Source organism: Diabrotica virgifera, chromosome 5 (genome assembly GCF_917563875.1).
Source record: "Diabrotica virgifera virgifera chromosome 5, PGI_DIABVI_V3a".
Classification (NCBI taxonomy): Eukaryota; Metazoa; Arthropoda; class Insecta; order Coleoptera; family Chrysomelidae; genus Diabrotica; species Diabrotica virgifera.
In genome coordinates this window covers 256,865,847-256,884,662 of record NC_065447.1, presented here as the reverse complement: position 1 = coordinate 256,884,662, position 18,816 = coordinate 256,865,847, and the positions used below count along the sequence as shown (strand labels likewise).

Here is an 18,816-nt window from a genome sequence, read left to right as displayed (position 1 = left end):
GTCAGCTAAAATTCGGTACTTTCTCTGATTCTTATTTAATGACATTAAATTGAAACTTCAATGGAAACACCAATTAAAAAACATACAAAAACTATACCCAAACTACGTAAAAGGTATTACATGCAATAAGTTTTCTTATTTTTCCTAACTAGCGGTTTTATTTGGATGAATTTGCTGTCTGTGGTTTAAGTTTTTCATCTCAGCTAATATATTTTAATGTTTCAACAATTTTTTCTTTAATTTTGGACCTTATTAGGGGAGAAATACCCCCATTTTCCTCCCCGTAGGTCCGCCACTGTAATGAAAGGTGTAGGAGCAATATTTCCTCCATTTTTTAGAATTATTGTTACAGTCAACATCATCTTAACTAGGTGGTAGGCGCTGTATTAAATTACTTTATATCAATGCTTATTTAGACAATTTATTGAAAACAATGAAAACGAATCTATTTCTGAGCAATAAAGAAAATGATTTACTATTGTACTAAAACTTTTGTTACCATGAAAAACAGATTTGGAATTGTCATTCAAATAGTTTTCCTACACACAAGTCGTATAAAATTTATTTTTAAATCCATGATAAAGAAAAACATATGTATGTATTTACCTATGAATTTTCTAACGTGACTCACTTGATTAAAGATTATTAAACGATTTTATTTCTGGCACAACTCTCGGTGCGACAAGCGATATCGAAATACATTTTTTAGATATGACACGATCATATTTTATTGCATCTGTATTAGAAAAATGTTTGGATTTAATCCCATATTATTCGATGCAACTGTTTAGAATCAGAGCAGCAAATATTTTATTTTCCGCCATATTCAGGGCATAGGCGTAACCAGGAGGGAGTTTTGGGGGTCGTAACCCCCCCCCATACGCGTAACACTTTGACTATTCCATACCCCCAGAGACCATCCAGTAGTTGTTACCCGCCCCCTTAGGATCATCCTGGTTACGCCGTTGATTCAGCGTTAGATTCCAGACATTTGGTTGTTATTTAAAGCAAGACTTCGGAAAAAATAGTAGCTCCATGCGGAAAGGGAAATTATGAATTTGAGGCATCGACCTGAGGTGGAATGATTAGTCCTTCCACCAAAACGAGCTTTCCTTGAGTTGTGCTGAATGGGGAAGTAAAATAGTCAAGTGGAACCAACATTAGTATCTGGTAGATGTCCATGAATAATTGTGAAAAAGCTACCTACAAATGTAGCGATAGATTGTAAGGGCATCCTATTCAAGCAGATCTCCGGAAAATGAACATTCCATAATTCCATTTGACCCTAGGTTGATGTAAGACAGAACCAATTGGAAAAAAGCTGTACAGTCAGTCAGGATACACCCAGGGTCGTAGGGCTACGTGATGATAATGAAAGGTAGCGAAACAAAGTGTGGCTCATGTCAGTATTGACAGAAAGTTCTGACGTGTACTGTTTTTCTAGAAACTCATAGAATATAGAATATACCTTTGTCCTCTGCATTTGCTTCTTCAGTTAATACATGCACTGATATAAGAGTTAGATTTGTCCAGTTTGAGGAGAAGACTGGCCTTAAATAGAAAACACTGAAAGAAGAAACACTTAAGGAAGCCAAGGCTCATCAACAGCTGTAGAGCTGTAAGGAAGAAGAAGAAAAATACCTGCGACTTTTAACTTTATAAGATATGTGTATTCATTTTTACATATTTAAAAAGCTTTTGTCGTTGTGGCCGTCAAAAATCGTTCAAAATAAAAAACTTTGGTTTGAAAAAATTGTCAAGTGTCATAAAGTATCAACTTCCTTAAGAGTTGATATGAGTAGGCAATTTTCGCGGGAAACCGTAAGATAAGTCTAGTTTGTCAAATGTGTAAATTGTTCTCATTTTCACACGTTCTTAAAACTCTTCTCTTTGTAACCGCCAAAATTAAATGCAAAAATCAATAAAAAAACTTCGGTGCGAAAAAAATATGTCTTATTTAGATGTTGAAAGCTAAACGATCCACTAAATACATTAGTTATGTATTATGGGTTAGTTGAAGTTTCAAAATGGTGTCAGTATGCTGTGAGTATAAACTGAAAAAAATTAGAGAATTTTTTTACCTGGTCCGTAACCGTTTCGTTGCCTATTTTCCTCTTCCTCTAACATTCTCAAGACAGCGGAATTTTGTAAGTTTTTGGGTTTTCCTACATCTGGATTGTTGAAGTCGATGCTGCAACAAAAGATAATATTCAGTATAGAAATTTACAGTCAAATATCAATCAAATCAATCAAAATATCACGAGGGAAGCACTTTTCAGTTTGCAGGTTCTAATACAGAGAGCCGGGGATGTCAACTAATGTGTTTGCACGTTTCATTGATTTTGAGAAGGTATTTGACAAAGAAAAATATGGGAAACCAATTTTTTTTGACATCAGGACTCGATGGTAAGTATATAAGACTGATCTCAAATTTATGTTCCCAACAAAAAGCAACAGTGCGATTCGAAAATGAACTGTCCGAGTTCACCAACATTATTTAACATATACCCTTAAAACATCTTGAAAGAATCCTTGGACGAATCAGAAGATGGTCTTGCAGTAAATGGCCAACTTATAAATAATATTAGATATGCAGACGATACAGTATTGCTGACAGCTAGTGCGCAGGGACTCCAATGGATGATGGATAATGTTGTAGAAACATGTAACAAATACAGCCTAAAACTAAATTGTAAGAAGACAAAAATAATTATCGTTAGTAAAAACATTAACATAAACACCCAAATTGCAATAAGCGATACATCGTTAGAAAGAGTGGACGAAATAATTATTTGGGCTGCAATATTAAGGATACTTGTGATCACAGCGACAAAATAAAAACTCGTATTGAAAGCTCTTTTAACTAAGGAATATTCTCTGCAATTTATCTGTATATGCATAAGATTGATTCTTAGATGTTACTTCTTTAGTTGACTTTTTTTGTTACGTCTTTCTACTCCTCTACGGGGTAGAAATCTGGAGTTTTACAGAAGATGCCATAAAACGATTAGAGGCATTTGAAATATGGTACTACCGACGTATGTTAAGGGTCTCATACACCACACAACTAACATAACTATGCTCCAGAGGCTAAGAAAAGACAAAAAATTATAAACACCGTAAAGAACAGAAAATTGGCTTACTTCGGCGACATTATGCGTAATACCGACTGCTACAGTTGATTCTAATACCGTATTTACACTCAGTCAATGTGTAAATAGCTCACTCGCGCTGCTGCTGCTCATGCTACTGCCATTGCACGGCGCTCCCTCAAAAGTCGGTTTTCGAGATGGAAGTCAAAGGACTGGCAGAGCGGGCGCGAGTAAGTATTCACATTCAACTACTCTCTCTCTCTCTTGAGCAAGGGAGCAAGACGATGCTGTCGTCACATTCCATTCTTGAGAGTCGTTCGGTAAATTACAAGGAACTGATGTGAACACCTCACTCGCGTCGATATCGTATTTCGGGCAATATTTCCGGCAGCCTCAGCAGCAGTGACAATGGCTGAGTATAAATCCGGCATAAAAGGCAAGATTGCTTGCAAGAGAGGCTCTGGACGTAGACGTATATTAGGAGGTATACTGACCTAACGTAAATTAATCTATTTCGAGCTACTGTGAATAGAATAAAATGGAATTTTATTAAAAATTAATAATTAATTAATACCGCCTTACTCATTTCTTTGGCGGTAGCTTCTACCAGATGCTTCAAAACTTCCAAAGAAATAATGTAACTTTATTTATACTCTTACTATTGTGCATCAACGCAGAGTCATTATCAATAGTATCAATATATCAGTATAAAAACAAAAAGAACAACATATAACACATAATTACATATAATTCCTAAGGAGAAGTTGCAGAGTAACAAGAAGATATGAAATAATAACATAGAGCTTAAGAAAATAGTGAGAATGAGCTCAGATTTAATAATCTCCATAGAACACAACAGATTAACCTTAATGCCTCTACTTTTTCTGTCTTTACACGGCAAATTACGTGTAGTAAAATTCACACTGGTATGGATATGTAAACATTAGTAGAATGTCATTCTACTTGAAAATGTCATCATTAACTTAAAGAGATGGCTTTTGAATGTTCTTGGGTAACTGTTATTTGTATAATTGCAAATTATTAATTCAGTTAATAAATGTGATAATTTTTTCACTAACTATGTATTCAGTGATTGTAATAATTTATATGTACAACAAAAACTAATACTCAATCGAGAAAAGAGGAAAAGTATTAAGTGATTTTTTAATAATATATTGTTACTACGGAACGCTTACAATTTTCAACATCTTTAACAACAAAATACTTGGATCACAGAATATATTATCCTGATGTACCTATTCTCTGCTTGGATCTTCCACAAATAATACACAATAAATAACTTTTTATTAAGTTCACGTCTTAAATCAATTATTTATCAAATACACTATACGCTCTGAGCTTCGCTGGTGTCGCTCCTGGCGGATTACTAATTCAACTTTCACCGGTAATTTTTAAATTTATTATTTAATTGTTATCGCTTAATATTTACAACGCAAAAAAGTAATTAAATTGTAATCGATTTTTTTAAGATTTTGCTGATCATTTTGACGTTCTATTAATAAAATATGAATTTCTTACTTCGGATACTTTCACAATTATCGTGTAGATGGCGCAGATTAATTTATAATTACATATTAGGGAACATTAAAAAAACTTAAATTCAGCATTTAAAACGTAAGTATATTTAAGGTAAAAATATATACCACAGCTTTGACCAACTAATATTTTTTATAATTAATGTTTTTAATTTTAATTTTAAATTAATAACTTTGACATTTATGTCAAATTTCCGGTAAACGTTTACAGACTTGCCACTACTGGCGTTCGCGAAGTTGTAAATATCTCCTCTACGTACGAGCTCACAGCGTATATAACAATATTATTTAATCAACAACTCAAAATATTCCTGATGCCATGTCAAATATTTAAAATTGGCACTGATTGTCACTGTCTGACTGACAATATGCTGACAATATTCTATTCGACTGTGTTCAACATTGTGTTCATTTTTTTCGAATCCTGAAAAAACGAATAAATATTTTTGAAAAATTTAAACGCAGAATGAAAGACTAAATTATTACCGAGGGCCGAAAGTCCTTTGGAATAAATAAAAAGTTTATTTTGAATGAGATATTTGAAATTAAAAATCACACTAAATTTTCTCTTAGTTTTTCACCCCTGTAACTTATTAAAATAAACATTATAGAAGTTCTCAGGGACTTTCGGCCCTCGCTAATAACGTAATATTTCATTCTGCGTTTAAATTTTTCAAAAATACTTATTAGTTTTCTCAGGATTCGAAAACAATTAATTCCCATTTGAATAACATTGCAGCCGAAAATACGTACCCATCCCCTTAACAGAAGATGAGAATGGAACTCGATAAGAAAAAGGAAGGGAGGCAGACTTCGAAGATGTTTCAGATATGAAGTGGATGAAGCAATGGAGATAGAATAGAATAGAATAGAAATATGCTTTATTGTCATGAAAAATTGTACAATTTTATCGACAAAGCTTACAAAAAGTCAAGAAAACAAAACAATAACAATTTACTAAAATTACATAAATCCTCAGTATAAATTTAAAAAAAATAATAATAATGAAGTTAAACAGTTAATCAATTGCAAAATTTAAAAATGTAAATAAATTGCAAATTGAATAGTCTACCTAGTAATTAAGTTTAAAAGTTAAGCTGCTGCATATGACACCCAAATACAGATTGATGAAAAATAACAATAAAAATACTACTTGTGCAAAGGGTACTGTAATTTCTTAGTTATTGATTAAGAAAACCTTCTACTGCATAATATGGTCTTTCGGATAGGTTGGCTTTTGTCAGTTTACGGAATTTGGTGAAAGATGCTGCAGATTTAAGTTGTAGAAGGAGATGGTTGTAAAGTTTTTTTGCGGAATATAATATAGATTTCTTTACTAACTCAGATGACGGGGTCGGTTAATAGACGTCAAAGGTAGAATTTCTCGTGAAGTAGTCTTGATTAGGTCTTGGTGGAAAGACATGTAGAGTATTCGTAGACTATAGACACTTTACGAATTAAGCAAACAATTTCTAAAATATATAAAGATGGAAGGGTAAAAATTCTGTGATCTTTGAAGTAACTTCTACAATGTGTTGTTCTTCTGAGGCCAAACAGATATCTTATTGCTCTTTTTTGTAATTTGAAAATAACATCGAATTGGGCAGCTGTACCAGAACCCTAAAAAGGAAGACCTTAACGAAGATGTGACTCAAACAAAGAAAAATATGTTATTTTGGAAGATGCTAAATTGAGTTCAATCGAAACAGATCTTATAGCATAGCAAGTTAAAGATAGTTTCTTCCTTAACAAATTAATATGGAGGGACCATTTAAGGTTGCTGTCTAAAAAAATACTAAGAAATTTTACAGAATCAACAGTAGTGATCTGGCTGTTATTAAGAGGTAAAGGTTGGAGAGCTCCTTTATAAGATAATGCTACTGTTTTATCTACGTTAAACGAGAGTAAATTAGAGTCAGACCAGGTATTTATTGTAAGTAGATCAGAAGTTATAGTAGCATGAAGAGTTGCAATATTTGAGTTGCTCCAAGTGATACTGGTATCATCAGCAAAAAGAAAGATTTTTCCATCGATTTTTAACTAGTGATGTCATTAATAAAGATAAGGAAAAGTAGAGGACCCAATACTGATCCTTGAGGTACCCCACATACAATGTTTTTGACCCTAGAGTCAGAATGTATCATTTGCTATAACCAGTTGTTTCCTATCATCCAAGTAAGATTGAAACCAATTCAAAGAAATACCTCGAATTCCGTAGAAATTTAGTTTTTTTATCAAAATGTTGTGATTTACACAATCAAAAACTTTGGCGTAGTCACAAAAAACGGTGGCAGTATGAAGATTATTGTTCAGTGCTTGATAAACCTCATGTAGTACAGAAAACATGGCATCAGTGGTGCATTTATTATTTAAAAAGCCGAACTGATTTTGTGATAAAATGTTGTTTTCAACGAGAAAGGACATAAGAAGGAGATAAGAAATCTACAGGAAGGGGACTGGCACCATAGAAAGAACTGTAGACAACAGTGTCATTTTTTATTTTAGTGCTTTTATTTTTAGAATTTTAGTGCTTTTCCTAGTGTTTTTTTTTTCAATACATCAATATAGGTATATAAAAATACATAATTGTTAAATAATCCTGTTTCTAAATAAACTCATAAACATAAACACACCTATAAATTAATTTATAAATAAAACAAAAATAGCATGGTTTTGTCACCACGGTCATGAATGACGTGTTTTTACACGTTTGAAATATATAAACTTTTCGACAGCCAAGGAAAATAGCATGAATTTTCGAGATAATTAGAAACATAAGAAATGGTGTATTATTAGGGCAGAAGACAAATGCTAATCAACAATCTAAAAATAAAGCGTAAACTGCATGTTATGTTTATCTACAAATTACGCAAATATTTGGTGGATTTCCAAAAAATAATTGTGTACATTTCCAGTGCATTGCATATACACCATTTAACACGTTAAATGCCGGGGTAGATATCGAAATTGCGTCTTAATAATCATTTTGCAAAAATTGCTTGAAATTGTAAAACGGCTTACAAAATCTTATCGAACATATTACCTATTACCCTATTAAGTAGACTAACACCCGTAGAAAATTTACTAGGGGAATACCAAGTCAGATTCAGAAAAAAGAGATCGACCATAAATCTTAATTTTACACTAAGACAGCTGCTTAAAAAATGATGGGAATTCAATAGAACTATGCTTAATCTCTTCATAAATTTTTGACAAGCTTACAACAGCATTAAAAGGGATCAGATGTGGAATATAATGGCAGAACTTTCATTCAAAAAATCGTTAAAATATATGTAAATGACTTTAGAACTTGAGAATTAAACTGTCAAGCTACGGAAAAGTGGAAGAAGAAGTACAAAAACAAGTGAACATGGCAAAAGGGCAGCAGGATGTCTCAACAACACAATGTGGAGAAACAAATATCTCACAACGGAAACGAAAACCAGGATATATAAATCAACAATAAGACCGATAATGACGTACACAGCGGAAACAAGAGCAGATACGGCGGAAACAGTGCTGGAAACAGCATAAATGACAGTCTTACTAAAAATAACAAACCAAACTCTAAAATACAGAGTAAGAAGTGAGGAAATAGGAGCGAGATGTGATATAGAGGAAATAAACATATAGACCAAAAAAGAAAAATAGAATGGAATGAACTCATAGAAAAAATGACAGAAAATAAAATAGTATGAATAGCAAGAGACAAATCGCCAAATGGAAGAAGATCATTGGGACGACCGAGGAAAAGATGGTCAGATAGCGTCAAGTGAGTAGGAAGTAGGAAGAAGAAGAAGAAGAAGAAAACTAGATCCAGAACACAGATTGGTAACAAACTCTCAGAATCGTTTGAAATAAATAATAACCGGAAGCAAGGAGACGCGCTGTCACCTCTCCTCTTTAATATAATCCTGGAGAAAATAATAAGAATAGAACAACGTGGATGCCATTGACATTGTGGGAAACACCGTCACCAATGTAAAAAAAAACTTCAACAAATTTGACATAGAGGCAAAATCCGGCTTAAGTGTCAATTAAGAGGAAAAGTTAACTTAACCTACTAGTCGAGGAAATGAAACTGAAAAAATGGCAAAACCTCGCAATTTTTTCGTCCAGCATCGATTTGTACAAAAATTTGGGATTAGGCTCATTTCACTCTCTAGTTCATTTTCTATATTGAACCGTTGTACGCTTTTGGTTTTTTAAGGGTGAAAACTACCCCTAAAAAAACTACTTGTAAAAAATTATAAAATAACACTTTAAACTTTAATATTGTCAACATTTGGTTCTTATTAGTTACATAATGATTGTTTTATGCTTTAAGATATACTATCATAATATTTCAACCCTTAAAACCACCCTTGTTGGAGCTATATAAAAAATTACTTATCCTAAAAGAATAATTTCGGCTTGCACCGATTTACATAAAAATTTTGGATTAGGATCATCTCACCCTGTACTTCCTATTCTATAACATGCTCAAGGGCGTCGATTATTTTTAGGGGTGTACACTACCCCTTATTGTCAAAAATTATATAAAAACATTGTAAACTTTAATATGGGCAAAATTTGGTTTTGATTGGCTAAAAATATTGATTGTTTTATGCTTTACGATATAATATCATAATACTTTAACCCTTAAAAACCACCCTTAAGAACATTACAATTTTTATAAGTAGATAATTTAATAGATCTATACAGAAAAAAAGTAGAATTAAAAAATTACAAAAACATTTATACAGGGTGAGTCATGAGGAACTGTACATACTCCTACCTCGTATAGAGGCTCCTATGGGGAATAACAAATGACCATTAAAAAGTGTCTGCTCCCATTGTTTAATAATATACAGGGCGAGTTTCGCATTTTGACAGAAATTTGTATTCGTCATAATTTTTGAACGGTCAGATCGATGTGTCTCTTATTTTGGCCAATCGTTACACTATTACCACCTAATCAACTAATTTATTCAAACTAGAAAAAAATCAGGGCCGGCTTTAAAAAAATTAGTTCGTTTGGGTCTTAGAAAAAATTTCACCCTGTATACGCTTTTTGAAAACTCTAATATGAATTTTACAGATAAGACAAATAGGCAATTAAAATGACATATTTATTTTTTCCCCACACGCTCACTTAATTTTTTATTAAAAAATCAAATTTGTCAAAATCGGAATTTTAACCTAAAAATGAAAAAAAAAATGAACTCACGGTTTAACTCGCTACAACTCTGTTCCATTTTAATATTTTTTTTCCTGAAATTTTTACAGCACATACCTCTTACCATTGTGAAGACTATGAAAATTGTTGTAGACTTTCAGTCTTCTTCTTGTAAAAGTTGCAAACTTGTAAATCGCAAAAATTAGGAGGAAAAATTTAAAATTTATCAATTTGATCACGTCTATGTTAAACTATAGAGTCCAAAAGAAGTGTTATGGGAAGTTTTAGATCTAGACGTGTTATAGAAAAAAAAATGGTAAAACTTTTAATTTTAAGAAAAACGTTGTTTTTGTAAATTAATTTTTGTAAAAAAAGTTAATTTTTTTAAATCTATGCAAAAACTTTGCCAAACTTTTTATGCATAGTCAAATTTGATTGTTTTAATAAAAAAATAACTAATAGTGTGGGAAAAAATAAATATGCCATTTTAATTGCCTATTTCTCTTATTTGTAAAATTCATATTAGAGTTTTCAAAAAACGTATACGAGGTGAAATGTTTTCTAAGACCCAAACAAACTAATTTTTTAAATCCGGGCCTGATTTTTTTCTAGTTTGAATAAATCAGTTGATTGGGTGATAACATAAATTAAATATTTGTTTAAAAAAAATTCAATTGTATGAAGCCATGGATGAATTCCACATCCCTGACAAACTGATAAGATTGGTTAAGGCTACAATGCGTAAAGTCGTTTGCAAAGTCGAAATACAGGGCGAACAATCACAGGCGTTTGAAACGAATATTGGGCTGCGACAGGGAGATGCGCTGGCGTGTCTCCACTTCAACATAGCTCTGGAAAAGGCGGTCAGAGATGCCCGAATAGACAACAGAGGAAATATTTTTAATAAATCATCCCAAATTTTGGCATATACCGATGACCTAGTTGCCCGCACAACACGCAAACTAGAAGAAATTTATACCACCTTCTCAAATGCCTCAAAAAATATGGGCCTGACAGTAAACGAGGAGAAAACTAAGATGGTGGTATCAACACCCAACAATAGAGCCAGAAACATCGGTCACCAATTCTCTGTTGATAACTCTACCTTTGAAGTGGTGGACAAATTCACATACTTAGGCTCCCTGATCACCAAGAAAAACGTCATGACAGAAGAAATCAAGCGAAGGATAATCCTAGCGAACAAATGCTATTTTGGACTGAGTAGACATATGAGAAGCAGAAACTTAAGCCAAAAAACAAAAATAACCATATACAAAACCCTTATACAACCAGTGTTGACATATGGATCGGAGACATGGACCATCTCCAAGGCAGATGAAAACCTTCTGCTTATATTTGAACGAAGGATCCTGAGAGGCATATTCGGTGGCATCTGTGAAAATGGTATTTGGAGGAGGAGGTACAACTACGAGGTATACCACAGATATAAACATATATTTGGTGGAAAAGACGTAGTATCTCTTATAAGAATAGGACGACTAAGATATGCAGGACATCTAGCAAGATCACAGCATAACAACCCTCCTAGAAGAATCCTTGTGTCACAACCTGTGGAAAGTAGAAATAGGGGTAGGCCAAAACTTAGATGGAAAGATGGTATAGATGAGAATGGGAGAAAAATAGGCGCAGCAAACTGGCAACGGTTGGCAATGGATAGGACTGACTGGCGTAATAGACTTGGGAAGGTCGAGGCTCTTTCATAGGGCTGTAGCACCATTGATGATGATTAAAAAAAGTTCATTTTTGTAATAAAAGTTATTTTTTTTAAATCTATTGTTCAAGTTACCAAACTTTTAATTATTCATAGTCAAATTTGATATTTTTTTTATAAAAAATTAAATAATCGTGTAGGAAAAAAAATAAATATGCCATTTTAATTGCCTATTTGTCTAATTAGTAAAAATCATATTAGAGTTTTCAAAAAGCGTATACAGGGTGAAATTTTTTCTAAGACCCAAACGAACTTATTTTTTAAATCCGGGCCTGATTTTTTTCTTGTTTGAATAAATCAGTTGATTGGTGGTAACATAAATTAAATATTTGTTAAAAAAAATTAATTTTGGTAAAAAAAGTTAATTTTGTTAAATCTATGGTTCACTTTACCAAACTTTTAATTCATAATCAAATTTGATTTTTTTATAAAAAATTAAGCAATCGTGTGCGGAAAAAAATAAATATGTTATTTTAATTGCCTATTTGTCTAATTTGTAAAATTCATATTAGAGTTTTCAAAAAGCTTATACAGGGTGAAATTTTTTCTAAGACAAAAACGAACTAATTTTTTTAAAGCCGGACCTGATTTTTTTCTAGTTTGAATAAATCAGTTGATTAGGTGGCAATAGTGTAACGGTTGACCAAAATAAGAGACACATCGATCTGACCGTTCAAAAATTATGACGAATACAAATTTCTGTCAAAATGCGAAACTCGCCCTGTATATTATTAAACAATGGGAGCAGACACATTTTAATGGTCATTTGTTATTCCCCATATGGGTCTCTATACGAGGTAGGAGTATGTACAGTTCCTCATGACTCACCCTGTAAACACAAAAATACGAATTTACAATTACAGTAGAGCGTCGATTATCCGAACTAATTGGGGGACATGGGTGTTCGGAAAACCGATTTGTTCGGATAATCGAACTATATTGAGATTTTCATACATATTTATCCACAAGTGAATAAAAACCTTATTTATATAACTGTATATTTGTTTATACCTTGATAATGACAAATACCAATTAAACAAAAAAGTGCAGTCTTTGCAACAACATATTTTTGGATACACAATTGAAGAAAATTGAAGATATTTTAAGCGTTAATTACTAACGCTTGCTCAGTACTCTAGTGCGGGGCGTGGGAGTCGGGAGTTCGGATAACCGGTCGTTCGTTTGATCGACGTTCGGATAATCGACGCTCTACTGTATGTAGAAGTACAAATACAAATAGTTTTTAAGTCATCTTCCAGTATACCAACCAGTTCTGTGGTATTATACATGCATTGAAAATGTTCCATAATATTACTATTCGAATATTTCGAAAAAAAAAATTTGTTTTATAAACATAGCTCCTTCATTTTTGGCGATAAAAAGTTTTTTCAAAAATAGTTTTGTAGGATTTTTAAAGAGCTATAAGACTGTGAATTAAATTTCTTTAGATCCCCTAGTTTTTGATTGGGGTGGGTTTAAAGGACTCGAATAAGGAGGTGTTTGCTCGTAAATAGGGGTTTAAACAGCTATATCTCGCTAACTATTCACTGTAATGAAAATCTATGCACAATATAATTTGTTATTAAAAAATCTACAATTTAGTAGTCTATCAAATTTTTCGTACCTATCTCCAATATTTTCTGAGATATTTTGAATAGACCTGGATCCCGCGTAAGAAAGAAAAGTTGATTAATAGCAAGCTGAAAATTTGTTAATAGCTTAACGGTGTCTAGTCGGACAAACTTTGATGCACGGGAACACTGGAACAGGGGAAGTTTTAACTGTGGAGCATGATAAACGTGTCGTCCTGACAAGTTTATGATTGTGAAAAATAGCAAGTTGTTTTTAAGTTTATTCGATAGCCAACGTTATGTAATATATGCGAAAATGTTTGTCCGACAAAAATGTTTAACGAGTTGTTTAATTTAAGGGCATTTTAACGAGTCCGACACGTAGAACATGTCACATCACAGGAATTATGTTGGTGATGAATAGCAGTCTGATTTTTGCATGAGAGTTTAATGAAAGGTTAAAAAAGCAATTGGAAGTTCTGTCCGACAAAATTAATGGGAAGTTTTCGTAGTCGGACATTCTAAACAGGTAAGATATAGACAAAAATGCTGGTGATAAATAGCTTTCCGACAAAGACGAAATTTAATTAAGTAAATTATTCCTTACCAAGAATGACTGTTGTCGGAAAAAAATAAGGGGTAGATTTTGTAGTCGGACAATTTAAAAAAATAATTTTTGAAATTTCAATAAGGGGTGATTATTCTATGTCAAAAGTACCTGCAATCAATTACAATCGATATCTTTCGATTTATGTCAACATCATTTAGATACCTCACTGTAATACATTTATAGTAGATCAGGCAAATTATATTATGGATTGAGTGGTCTAGCTATCTTTGTCTGCCACATGCGCGGGATCGCTTGGTTAAAAGAGATAGATAGACCACCTATCGACTTTTTGCACTGTATTCCCTGTCTACCCTTATGTCTATGAATACATTTCCATTTAAGAAAAACTGTCACTTTTGACAATAATTCATAATAAATTGCAATCGTAACTTCAAATTTAAACTAATCGATTTATTTTGGCAGCAAATTATTTCTTGCCATGTGACATATTAATTACATTATTATCTCATTTGTAGAAAGTTGAGAAAAATTACGTTATACAATTTTAGTAATAATTTATTTAGGTACCCTTTTTCAATCAAGCAAAGCATTATAGCACGAATAATGATATTCAATAGAACTTTCACAATTATCTGGCAACTGAACCTCATTGAATTGATGACCAAGTATTTTACTAACTTTGTAAAATGTTCGAAAATTACTCAAAAATGTTCCGTTGAATGGTTTCACTTTTGATTTGGCGACTTAAAATTTAAACTGTTGACACTCAAAAATAGACACAAAAACACTCCATAGTTAATATAAATTTTAATTTCCAACACACGTGGCAAACAGGAACTCAGAGACCATGTACATACTTTCAAATACTACTTTGTATAGCACAAAGTGTCACACTGACAAATGCAGCCTTCTAATACATACTTCTAAGCATAATATTTACGTCTATTCTTATAAGCACCGAAGTTTTAGACTCTTCACATTTTTCAATGTCGTTTACAGGGTTAAGATTTGAGTATGGAAAAAAATGTATACAACGTTTTTTGCAGGAAATTTTCCGTACTTTCTGATGCAGCTAATTAGAAAACCCTAAGAGATTGCTTTAACATGTTCTTTGACATTTTTTATTGTCATTTTGAGAAAATCTAGAACAAACTCCACCCAAAAAAATAATTGTTTTGCAATATATACATGCATTGATACTTACCTCACTGTTTTTGGAGTGTGCATGTATATATATGCACATGCAAATATGTGAATATAAATAATAATATACAACTAAAATAGCTTTATCAATATGTGACTAAGTCATTCTGAAAAAATGTTTTTTATTTATTTCCTTCGATTTGCCCAAACTTTTTGTCCGACATATAACTTTTTGCGTTACAAAATATAATTTGTACATAAACAAATCAAAATTAGCTTGCTATTTATCACCAACATTTTTGTCTATATCTTACATGTTTAGAATGTCCGACTAGGAAAATTTCCCATTCATTTTGTCCGACAGAACTTCCAATTGCTTTTTTAACCTTTCATTAAACTCTCATGCAAAAATCAGACTGCTATTCATCACCAACATAGTTCCTGTGATGTGACATGTTCTACGTGTCGGACTCGTTAAAATGCCCAACCTTTTTGTCGGACAAACATTTTTTCATATATTATATAACGTTGGCTATTGAATAAACTTAAAAACAACTTGCTATTTTTCACCATCATAAACTTGTCAGGACGACACGTTTATCATGCTCCACCGTTAAAACTTCCCCTGTTTCAGTGTTCCCGTTCATCAATGTTTGTCCGACTAGACACCGTTAAGCTATTAACAAATTTTCAGCTTGCTATTAATCAACTTTTTTTTCTTACGCGGGATCCAGGTCTAGAAGTACAAGGTGAAAAATACGAAATTGCAAAATATCTTTTTTCCTTTAAACTCCAATTTTTCTAAAATTAGGCCTTTTAAATAGGTCAAACTTCTTGGGTGTATTGACAATACAAATATATAAGAAGTAGCAGAAAGGTGAAGACTAATTTTTAATTAGGAGGGTAGTTAGGGGGTTATTTTCACTGATTTATTCGTAGAGAAAAGCAGGTACCGACCTTTTTTTTGATCATAAGTCGCTCTATTTTCATGTTAGAAATTTTTTATTATTATTCTTTGAAAGGTTTAATTGTATACTTGAAAAGAGAAAATATAAGTTTTCCTCGAAAAATGCAAAGTTTTTCCGTTATTTGGCTTTGAATATTTCAAATTATGCATTTGACGAGAAAAGCTAACTTTAACATGCCGTATCTCGGTTTGTATTAGTACTAAAGATATTATAGAAAAATAATTTAGTTTGTGTTAGTAAAAGATACAATTTTGTTAACCACAGTTTTTTTGATTAAATGCATATTTTTCGAGGTTTTCTCAAAAAACCCTCTAAAAAAGTCGATTTTTTCGACCAAAAACTGTTACTTTCAAGCGCAAATAACTCGAAAAATATTAGTTTTACGAAGAAAATGTAAAAACATTTTTTTCTTAGAATCACTTTTTACATCGATTTACATGGTTAAAACGTAATAAAAAAATTCCCACCCCCGAGATGGGGTGGCAACCACCCCCAAGGTTTTAGCGTACAGCGGCATGATATAGAAAATGATCCTTGGCCTATTCCCTACCTTCTTTGAAAATTTCAAGTAAATCCATGCTGGACGAAAAAATTGCGAGCCAAAATGCTTCATTTCCTCGACTATACAGTCAAGGAATGTTATTGTCGGAAAATAGATGTATTATATAAATTATCTTTTAGTGTAAATAGTGTTAGTATAAATGAATTCAAAATAAGTGTAAATAAATAATTGAAATAAAAGCTAAATAAACTAAGTTAAATAAAATAAATGTTAAAATTCGGTTAAAATCACTATATTATTAACTTACTACTATACCAATAAGAAGGTAAAACTTACCCCACTGCACCATTTTCTAACAGATGGGATTCCCTATCCAATACGTCCTGAATGTTCTGTTGGGAATATAGACCAATCGGAGAATTGAACTGTTTATTTACCAGTCTCGCCATTTTGTCGCTATTTATCGACTTTCGTATCTAATCTACACCTGGAAAGAAAATGAAATTATTGTAAATTTGTGAATTAATTATTCAAATTAAACGAAAACTACATATTTCTCTATTACATAAATCTTGTCATTCTGCAGTAGTTATTGATAGTTCCTCAAACGATAAGCTTTTCCCAAAATATGTTATTAATTGGTTTTTGAATAAAGTTGTTAATTTTATTCATAAGAATATTTATATTACCATTGTATTGTACTATGTATTATATACCAAAGGAGCTTAAATCAATATCTAGAACAACAATCAACAAAACCAGATATAGATAATGAATGGGACAGTTTTAGATGCAATAAAAGAGTCGCAAGCTCTTCGATTCCTCCAACTCCGCCATCCCGGAAAAATTAAACCCCAACCCCAGTTCCATCCACCCCTCAAATTAGATCTATTACACTATCCACTATATAAAAATAGCAGAAGACAATGACAATGAGATCTGAATGGCAATCGACGCCATCGATAGAGAAAGAAGAACTGCTGAAATATACTTAGGTAGATGTATGAGAAGAAGTACGAGGTAAAACTGCTTTCATAAGGTTGGTTTCTACCACTCTGCCATCCAAGCCAATGTATCCTAGAACTTCGATAAAGATATAGAAAAGCAAAGAAATAAAGTGGTGGTTGATCTTCTAAATTGGAAAAAAATCAGGATTAAGAGTTGCAAAATACAGAGGTGTAACCAGGATGATCCTAAGGGGGGTTACAACTACTTGATGGTCTCTGGGGGGTATGGAATAGTAATGGTGTTAAGGTACTAGTACACTTTAGAATACCAAAAATAAGCATTTTTTCAAGATTTTTTTTCTCAAAACCTTTATTAAAAATGAACATAAAACTTGTTGCATAATAATATCTAACTCTTAGAGAATACAAAAATATATCTTTTTTCATTTATGCACTTATACTAATATTGTATAGGGCGCCAAAGTCGAGGTCTCGAAAAAAAGTAGTTCCGATGGCGGACAGTTAATCTCAGGATTAGAATCTCTGAAACAAAAAAATCGTACGGCATTTGAAAAAGGAAGGTTCCTTACGTGACAATTTACCACCGTTAGTGAAAAATTCCGCAAAAAAAATTTTACGGAAATTTGAAAAAATTTTGTGAAAAAATCGCCTATTTTTCTTCAGTTTTTCATGGTTAAAAAATATTTATTTTTAATTTTTTTGTCAAATTGTGGTAAAGTGTCACGTAAGAAACCTTCCATTTTCAAATGCAGTACGATTTTTTTGTTTCAGATATCCCAATCCTGAGATTAACTGTCCGCCATCATTTTTCCAGGTCTCGACTTCTGCGCCCTCTACAATATTAGTGTACGTGCATAAATGAAAAAAGATATAGCTTTTGTACTCTCTAAGAGTTAAATATTAATATGTAAAAAGTTTTATCGTCATTTTTAATAAAGGTTCTGAGAAAAAAATTCTTGAAAAAAATGATTATTTTTGGTCTTCTAAAGTGTACTAGTGTACTCTAAAGCGTATAGAGATTAAAGTGTATCCAAATGGGGGGGTTATAACCCCCAAACCCCCTGGTTACGCCTATGGCAAAATATACCCCATTGCTTCCACGACAAAAAATATAGCGTAACCATTAGTTGGTGTTGTAGTCACGCCATTTATAATTTGACTAGACTTTAACTTATTATGATGAATTTCTGACGTATCAGTAAACTTAGGAAGTTCTAACTATGTATAACTAAAATCTAAAATTATCTGAAAGTAAGTTTTATATACTGTTTACATTCTTGTAAACTTAAAGCTCTTTGTTTGTAGATTATTCATAACACGATTGCTTTGATTGTTGAAAAAAAATTTGGCTTTGAAACCAATAATACAGTAAGTAGTTACTATAAATATGACTCGTTACAGTAAGGTGAACAGACACAACAAGTGAATGGCAAAAATAAAAGTCTGTGACTCACATCTGCTGCATGATTATTGCACCATGATCTTAATTCAAGTGACTAATTGTTTTTGTACATCAAATTGCTTTGTTCACCGACGGACGATTTCTAGATTCTAG

The 18,816-nt window shown here is 32.3% G+C and overlaps 1 protein-coding gene across 3 annotated transcripts in view; it reads right to left on the bottom strand.

Moving 5' to 3' along the window:
• The window catches only part of LOC126885320 (putative mediator of RNA polymerase II transcription subunit 26), a 60,736-nt gene that overhangs the window by 27,917 nt on the left and 14,003 nt on the right, over positions 1 to 18,816 (bottom strand). For all 3 annotated transcript variants that reach the window (XM_050651850.1, XM_050651852.1, XM_050651851.1), the window contains exons 2-3: positions 16,630 to 16,780; positions 2,082 to 2,191 (exon numbers count right to left, since the gene is read on the bottom strand). In XM_050651850.1, coding sequence (XP_050507807.1) covers positions 2,082 to 2,191; positions 16,630 to 16,742 — 223 coding nt within the window. In that variant the 5' untranslated portion in view covers positions 16,743 to 16,780. The remainder of the gene's footprint in view (positions 1 to 2,081; positions 2,192 to 16,629; positions 16,781 to 18,816) is intronic.